Source organism: Lycorma delicatula, chromosome 9, assembly GCF_047948215.1.
Source record: "Lycorma delicatula isolate Av1 chromosome 9, ASM4794821v1, whole genome shotgun sequence".
Taxonomy (NCBI): Eukaryota; Metazoa; Arthropoda; class Insecta; order Hemiptera; family Fulgoridae; genus Lycorma; species Lycorma delicatula.
Window position 1 is genome coordinate 130103828 of NC_134463.1, and position 9626 is coordinate 130113453.

The 9626-nt window shown below is 34.0% G+C and overlaps 1 protein-coding gene across 1 annotated transcript in view; it reads right to left on the bottom strand.

Annotated features, from left to right (window-relative positions):
* LOC142330013 (uncharacterized) overlaps positions 1-8287 on the bottom strand; it is a 274476-nt gene extending 266189 nt beyond the window's left edge. The window contains exon 1 of the mRNA XM_075375018.1: positions 8093-8287. Coding sequence (XP_075231133.1) covers positions 8093-8195 — 103 coding nt within the window. The 5' untranslated portion in view covers positions 8196-8287. The remainder of the gene's footprint in view (positions 1-8092) is intronic.
* Positions 8288-9626: the final 1339 nt, after the last annotated feature.

A 9626-nucleotide genomic window follows, 5' to 3' on the forward strand; every position in this document is an offset into this window, starting at 1 on the left:
TAATTTTTTTCTATCGATCGTAGAAAATTCAGCTTTTACGATGAAAGTTCTAACTCGGTTATTCAAAATTACAAAGTTTTAAGTCGATCGGACTTAGGGATCGGGAATATTCAATGTTATTTCTAAATAGTTTTTGTCTCGACTTCAAAAACCCGTCGACAAAAGATTGAAATCCGGCAGTATCGGACACGGTTCGGGAACAACATTTGTCCGTTATTTAAAGGCGTCCGCTATTCAGAAAAATGCGAAAATTAAAAATAAATTAGTCGCTAATTAATACGAGTTTGTAAATTCAAGTCGGTTATATTGTTTTTCTGAAAATAAAACACCGTCCATGTTTTGCACTGTCCAAGTTCTATTTGAATAAAAAAAAGAAAATACTCTATTACTGTAATCGACCGATAAAATAAGGGAAAATATTAACTAAAAGAATTTCCTTCTACTCAGGCGCCAAATTCTCATCTAAAGGATGAACAACACCGCAACGCAAACATTTATATATGAAACGTTATGTCTAAATCAGAATCTACCTAACCGACCCGCTGATGCTTTAAACTCATCGTAACCGAGTTCTTTAGCAATATCTAGGGCATTCTTGCGTATCAAAGTTCCAGAGACCGGAAAGTTATTAGCACGAACCCCACAAAACCACTCATAAGTCTAATTGTCAACCGCTATGCCTGGCGTTTTAGGAAATGCCCGATTGCTTAACCGATTTCAGTCTACGACTAGGATATCAAGTTCGCTTTTAAAGATATCGGTAGTGTGAGTTTATCCGACATCAAAACGTTTGCCGTATCACCCGCGCTGAGTTTTTCTTTTTGGTAGACGTTTATAACTTCTACTTTTTTTTAATTTCAAGAGCTTAGGTTTTTGAGATATTTAAACTTGCGGTACCGATGGTCGTAACGATTTTTATCAAATACACAAAACCGAAAGTGAACATTGAAAATGTACTATAAGAAAATAAAAACAATACTATAAATAATAAAAATATCACACGTTTCCGATGTGCAGCACAAATTTGCGCAGTAACTGATTACGAATCGACTGAAATCATTACATCAACGTCTAGGCAGGAAGTGATGCAATTCACAACAGATAAACAAAGTTAGACGCGTTGAATATAAAATAAAACGAGGAAAATTACAATTTCTACCGATTGAAAAGTTTTTATAGGTAAATTAATTGTCCAAGTCTGTTATTAGAAGGTCCGTTATCGAGAGGTATTTTATCCATTAATACCACTATAAAACTGCCGAGGAATCTAAAAGTGTCGGTATTAAGAGGAGTCCGTTATTGGGAACTTTCACTGTGTATGTAAGTTAGAAGTTACAACATTTAGCACATGCAAGTACTACTACTATTATTATTACTATTACCGGTAATAGTAATAGTGGTAATAAGTACTATTATTGGAAGTGCAGTATTCTAGGAAATGTTATTGCGTTGAAGCCTTTGTGCTTTATGTAAATTTTCTTTAATGTTGTATTCACATCGTCAGAATGAACATCTTTCGTTTAATTAAAGTCTTAAACTCGCTTCCTTACGATGAACATGTAAAAGTCTCTTTACGCAACTCACTCTGTCAGCGCGTACGCATAATATCGTTATTAAATTTTTGTATCAGGTAAATCCAAAAATAGTAATATAGAAAGAATATCTATATGTTGTGTAATATTATTTTAAATGTAAATAAAAAAGAAACGTCGTTAAGAATAGACTTAACTTTTACGTACCCCGGTTTCAGCTGATTTTTGACCCCGTCGGAAAAGAAGGCATCACGATATCCATATTTTTACTTCCTTATACGAAGTAAAGGAACTATTGTGATCGCAAAAAATTTCAGTTTTCAGATTTCAACGGAAATATCCATTTTGACCATCCCTGAATCCACTTTGACTAGTTTCGGAGTGACGTCTGAACGTACGTATGTATCTCGCTCGCACAACTCAAAAAAACGATTAGCCGAAGAATGCTGAAATTTTGGATTTAGGACTGTTGTAACATTTAGATGTGCACCTTCCCTTCTGATTCCAATCGATTGAACCAAAAGTTCCAAAAAAGCCCAAAATCCAAAAAACGTTGGATTTTGGACTTTTAACTGCAGTAATAAGTCTTCATCGAGAGCTTTTCAACTATATATCGTGTGGTACTTATTTTCATCGGTTCCAGAGTTATAGCCAAATAAAATCTTAATTAATGAAAAATTTGGATCTTACAAGACAAATCGGTTCGAATCAGACTTCATCTCCTTTTATTTTTTTAACTTTTTTGTAATTTAAATATATTGATTAATTAATAATTACTAACCTCTCATTGCAAAAAAATTTTACGACGAATAATATGATTCATTAACAAAAATAAAAATATGAAAAAATATCAGAAGTTATTAATGAAATAAAATGTTATGCATTTTTCACTTTAAAAAAATGCGTAGATGTAATTTAATAGGCGTACAAGGAAGTCGTTTTCTTTTGCCTTGCTCAATAAGATTACACCGAATCAGGGTGAATTATTTTTTCCGATGAGTCTGAGCAACCCCATTTACGGGCGGAGTGTCGGACACGCTAACAGGTTCCCTAGATATTATTAAGAGAACATATGTGTGCCTGCGTCCTACCGACCAAACCCCATACCTCAACGATCTTCCCCTCCCGGGGCCGGTTTCACAATTAAGCATTGCAAGTCCCCGGGAGGCGCCTTTGGGTCAGAGGGATCCAGAGCCTCCGTGCTTCATCACCGTCGCCAAACTAGAATTCCAGACATAGATATAAAATTCCAAACTTCGTAAAGCTGTGCAAACCTTTATCGATCATTTTCAAAATACGTTAAATATGAGCCCGAGTCCGGAAGAAACATTTACTCTGACGGAGAAAAAGTCGGATCGTATTTCTTCTAAAAAAAAAAAAAATCAATCAGAAAATCGGGAAAACAAGCAAATGTTTCAAGAAGTAAACATTTAAAACAACACCGGTACTAAATAATCGCAACGCGTCGGTTTTACAATATTGATTTTCCTGAACGTTTTGAATATTGTCAGCGATTGCTGACTTTTATATTTGAAAAAGAAGACGTTCTCGATGCAACATTTTTTTCAGATGAAACGTGGTTTCATTTATCGAACCGTGTCAACAGCCAGGGAAAGCGTATTTTTGAGGAAAGCTTATTTCAAAGCGCATCTGGCCACCGAGATTCTCAGATCATACACCTATGCATTTTTATTTATTGACGAAAGGATTTGCTTACAAGATTAACTGAAAGATAACAAAACTTAGTTTGTAAATGCGATCACTCCTTTGTCGCTTCAGAGTGTATTTTCAAACATTTTCTGCATTTCAAGCATATCTGGAGGTAAACGGCGGCCGTACTAAGCATCTCATATACATAAAAACGTATAGTAAGTAGGAAGCATTCTTCCAGTTTCTATAATTAATATTTAAATATGAATGTTTTCAAATATCTATGCAGTTTCACTTAGGGCACACGATATAACGGGGATGAAAATTCATTACCCAATAAATTAACAAATGAAATAATCTGAAAATAAGCAAAAATAAATAAATAACTTGCAAAAAGATTATAACGACCGACTAAAAACGTCTGTACTATAATCTAAAAGAGGTTACACTCTCAGTCTAAAAAAAGGTACTAGATTAAAAAACAATTACCGGCAGATTACTCTTAACTTTGCTCCGCTTTCTAAAAAATCAAGATTTAAAGAAGAACCGAAACAACTTTTTTTATAAAAACTTTTATTTTATTTCATATTCATTTAGCTTTATTATTTGAAATGATAAGTCAGCAAAAAAATCACGCCGATATGAAAAAAAAACTAACTCACGAGAAAAGTAAAGGCGAAAACTTGATAAAAGTAAAAAAGGAATCCATAAAAACCGAGTATATATAAAACGAGCTTTTCTGGAATCCGAAAACCCAAAATTTTATCATTTTCTTGAAGTTCCGCATAAGAATAATTTTAATATCCGTATGTCATCGGGTTGCGTATTAACATTATAATAATCCGATGTTACCGAACGATAAAAAAAATAATAAATGTTTTCAAATATTCTTTATTTTATTTTATTTTTTTGTCTACAGTCTCATGCTCTCCCGATATATCAATTTGTGACTTCTTTTTGTGAGGCTATCTGAAATCAAGAGTATACATGAACAACCCACACACAATCGAAGACCTGAAGAGATATCCATTTGTCAAGAAATTGAAGCTGTGTTGAATGAAATGCTGGAGAAAGACGTGCAGAGCTATGAGGAGAAGCTCCGAATTTGCATCCGACAAGGAGGACGTCATGTTACTGACATTATTTTCTGAACCTAATTAAGATATGTTGATTTCAAAACTGCAATATAATTTTTTTTTTTGTCTTCAGTCATTTAACTGGTTTGATGCAGCTCTCCAACTGGTTTGGCTATCTAGTGCTAGTCGTTTCATTTCAGTATACCCTCTACATCCTACATCCCTAACAATTTATTTGACATATTCCAAACGTGGCCTGCCTACACAATTTTTTCCTTCTACCTGTCCTTCCAATATTAAAACGACTATTCCAGGATGCCTTAGTATGTGGCCTATAAGTCTGTCTCTTCTTTTAACTATATTTTTCCAAATGCTTCTTTCTTCATCTATTTGCCGCAATACCTCTTCATTTGTCACTTTATCCACCCGTCTGATTTTTAACATTCTCCTATAGCACCGCATTTCAAAAGCTTCTAATCTTTTCTTCTCAGATACTCCGATCGTCCAAGTTTCACTTCCATATAAAGCGACACTCCAAACATATAAACTTTAAAAAATCTTTCCTAACATTTAAATTAATTTTTGATGTAAACAAATTATATTTCTTACCGAAGGCTCGATTAGCTTGTGCTATTCGGCATTTTATATCGCTCCTGCTTCGTCCATCTTTAGTAATTGTACTTCCCAAATAACAAAATTCTTCTACCTCCTAATCTTTTCTCCTCCTATTTTCACATTCAGTGGTCCATCTTTGTTATTTCTACTACATTTCATTACTTTTGTTTTGTTATTATTCTTTATAGTCGATTAGAATTCATTTCTGCTTAAAAAAAATTGTGCGCTTAAATTACACGGGGAAAACTTACCGGCAGAGAAAGTAATACTTAAAAATATTTTTAGTCGTGGAACCGGTCCGACAAAACTCAAGGCTTGAACGTACGGATCGAATCGAGAACTTGTTCCTTCTATCAAAAGTCAATCAGAAGTCAATCAGGAAGCAAGCGATGGCCTGTATATAAAAACAGATTAAAATTAGACCGATGAAGGTTTAAGAACGGTAACCGAACGGTGTCTCGCCCCAGACTAACGAAAGAATTGCAAAATTAAATAAAATTCAAACAAAGTAAAGGACGTGTAAACATTTTTTTTTAAATTTTAAATCATAATCTCTACCAGAATATTATCCACAATTACGTACGTTCTTGTTCCCATCAAAAAGCAACAATTTAAAATTACCTCAGATGATTTTATCTCATATGAAGCTTAGATAAAACAAACTTCCAAATAGTTAAAAAGAGTGTAAAAATAATATGTTTAAAAAAAACATCATTAAAGAAATGTTTATTCAGTAAATCAGAACTCTAGAAATATTATTCGACGAATAAAAAAAATATTTGCGTAATTGCATGTTTTATATATATATAGATAAATACTTTTCCTTGAAATCTCTATCAACATTTTTATAGAAATAAAATAATACCGATTCGTATAGAACTAGTACCTATAAACATTGAAAAAGTCGTTTTATTATCGAAACAGATATCTTCATTTTCTGTTTTGTACTTTACAAATTTTGGAACACAAAACCGTGTAATTTTTGTTCAAGTTAGTATTGTAATCGCGAAAAGTTTCGGTTTTCATATTTCAACGGAAATATCCATTTTGACCAACTCTGAATCCATTTTGACTAGTTTCGGCGTGACGTCTGTACGTACGTATCTCGCACAACTCAAAAACGATTAGCCGTAGAATGTTGAAATTTTTGATTTAGGACTGTTATAACATGTCGTTGTGCAACTTCTCTTTTGATTGCAATCGATTGAACCAAAAGTCTCCAAAAAAGTAAAAAATCCAAAAAAAATTGGATTTTGGACTTTTTCTTAACTGCAGGAATAACCCCTCATCGAAAGCTTTTCAACGATATATCATAAGCGGTACTTATTTTCATCGGTTCCAGAATTATAGCCGTATAAAATTTTAATTAATGAAATATTTGAATCTTAAAGGGAAGGCACACGATTCGAATCAGAGTTCATCTCCTTTTTCTTAATTTCTTTTTTTTTAATTTAAATGCATTGATTTATTAATAACTGTTAACCTCTCTCTATTATTTCTTTTTAATTTTAAACAAAAAATTCAATAATAATGAAAAAAGAATATGAAAAATATTAGAAGTTATTAATGAAATAAAAAAAATTTTATGTACTTTTCATTTTAAAAACATGTGTATATATAATTTAATAGGCGTACAAGGAAGTTATTTGGTGTCCACACCAGATTTTGTTAAAAATCCTTTACATACCGAAATGAAATAAATTTACTTTTATTAATACACAAGCATAAATATAGTCGTCCTTTGTTTGAATTGTATGCGATACATTCCAAAACCGAATCGATCGATTATTTTCCAAAACGTATGGTATTCCAAAACCGACAAAAGAATCTTTTATTACAGTATACTTATTTTTAATTTAGCCGAAGAATTATTTCATCTCTTTTCTGCAAAGCTTCTAACGACCAGAAATGAAAAATTGTTTTTGATTTCCTTTTACTAACGTCATAAATTAATAAAACACAGAAAAGTAAAGGTATAAGATTAGCATTTTATTTTTTATTTTTTTATTTTTATTTTAGAAGATTATTCCCACAACTTTTTCTAAGTTTTAACAAAGATTAATAGTCGTTCTTTATCGAAATATATTTACTTTAACATTACAATAGCGGAACTAAATTTATAATCGGTTCGGTTGTAAATAGATATTTTAATAGAGTACTTTCTATCACGCCTCAGAGACATTTACAGAGGTATTTTAACGATAAAAATCAGACGAATCAAACAATATGAGAAAAATCCGACTCTTAATGAAAATTAGACTCGACCACCAAATTTTGAAATTAGCCTATCGTGTCGGTCATTTTACTTGAGGATAGCGTACCGGTTGATAAAAAAGAACCACGAGAGGCCAGAAATAGATGAAATCACCGGTCGGCGTGCACCGTAGAATGCGGTCGTACATCCAGGACTTTCTTTTTCTTAAATCTCAGTAAGTACATTAAAGGCGAAACCTATGACATTTTAAAATACGTTAAATGTACAGCGAGATCACAGAGGCGTATTTTTCTACGCTTACAACTCCCTCGCCTTTTACACGTCGGATTCCGAATCGGTACAGGATAGCTTCTCTCTCGACCAAATTGTTCGGGGCCGGGATTGGAAAGCGTAGAAATCAGGAAGCGAAAGAGAAACCGATGCGCTCACCGAGGAAGGAGCGCCCTCTCCGTACGTTTGCCTTAAGCTCATCGAAGTCGTTTTAAAAGGCCAAAACGGATACCGGTAATAACCATAAATACATCCAAAAACTCCACCCGGGAATACACTCCGATCCATATAATTAGTTCGCCCCTTTCGGATTCCTTGATCCGGTCGAGCGGTAGGAGCTTAAGAGGGTCATATTTTCGGAACGACTCTGTACTACGGTACGCCACCATCCCCCAATTTTTTTTTTTCGATTTGAGTCCGAAGAGTGTTAAACTTACAATTCTAAAAACGTGAGACCCTCGAGCGAGACCTTTTTCAAATCTTTGGAGCCTGTCTTTCAGGAGACGTGGAGGTTTCTAACCGGGAAAGGTTCCGGCAATCATTAAACACGCATACACGGATGCGCCAGCCAGTCACCCGAGACCGCACGAAACACCTGTCGGCAGAAGAACGTTAATCGCTTCTCCTCGCATTCCTTTAATAACCAAGATAAAATTACTAATAACAAAGAAATAAATAAGAATCATAATTATTCTTATTTGAAATAAATAACTATTATTATCGTTCAAACTTACCAGCGGCAGATGCGACGCTACCAGTCGTACATCCTAATACGATTAAAAATAATATTAATAACAAAAAAGAAGCGCTGTTAATAATCAGTACGGTTCCGGTCATGCTGCCGACGTACAACCGACCGACCGAGCTGTCAGTAATCAACCGGTTTAACGTATTATTGATAACCGGTTTCCGACGCCTAACCTAAATATAAAATAGTAACGACAGCAATATCGACTGAATTTTTAATTTACTCGGTAAACAAAAACATATAAATGAAGTTTTATCGGCGTGCGGTAACGGGCGCAATACACATGACATACATTAAATAAATTGCAATACAAACGCATTCGATCGAACGTCAGCGTACACACGACTACCGACACCCTCTACTACCGTCTAACGAACACTCTTCGGCTTCGGCCGACCTTCAAAATCATCCATACGACCGTGTCGGGTGCGCAGCGCATGTCAGTAATCGGCGCATGTTTCACCCACACAACACGAATTCCGACCCCTACCTTCTCTAGTCCCTTTCCCGTTTAATATCCTACCCCGGCGGCAGTATTAACACTCTATTCGACTTCAACCACCTGCCGCCTAACCCTCCTCATACCGATACTGTTCCGTACTTGTTCCTCTTCCATTTACCCTTTCTTCTTAAAATTGATATCAAACGTTATATATATATATATATATAGATATATATATATTACATAATAATTCATCAAAATTTCATATAAATCCAAACCGCTCTGGATCAACGTATGCGATTATTTACTATGTTATATATATATATATAGTAGTCGTCTACAGGTGGTATTATTTGTTACGGTGCTGATATACCAAAATACCAATATATTTTAGTCTTCTTTTTTTTAACCTGTCACTAGGAAACTAAATATTTCTTCAAAATGTCAACCGTTTAATTTTGTTTCGTAATATTAACTGCGAACATCGACGGTTAAGCGTCATAACCGTAAGGGAAGACAGGAGAAACATGGTGTAGCCGTACTTAATAATAAGCGGTTTTATAGGAAAAATGAGGGTTTAATTGGATCTTCTGTCGCTTTTTTCACGTAGTCGGACATACTGTAATCCATCAGAGCGACAAGGTCTTCGAATACTACGAGCGAACCTTCGCATCTTTCACCGCTGGGGACCGGCAGTATAGAGCAGCTTATCTGAAATCCTTTGCTAAAACTTTTATGAATTTTTATTTAAAAAAAACGTCCGAGTCAGATTCTTTAACGACCATCAGATTATTTTTCTGCGTATTACGCACTTTACTGATAACATTATAGGTTATTTGAAATACTAGTGGAAATTATTTCATTGAAATTTTATTCTAACTGGAAACAACTACTTACATTAATAACAGACCCGAGTCGATGAACATTAATTGTGTTTTTTTTTAAATTTATATTAAACGTAATAATTATCAATAAAAATTATACCTGGTTATTTTTTTAACCGGATAAAAAATTGATATTTACGAAGCGGCCGCCTGCTTGGAATTTTCAAAAGTAATGTTTCTAACTTAGTACTTAT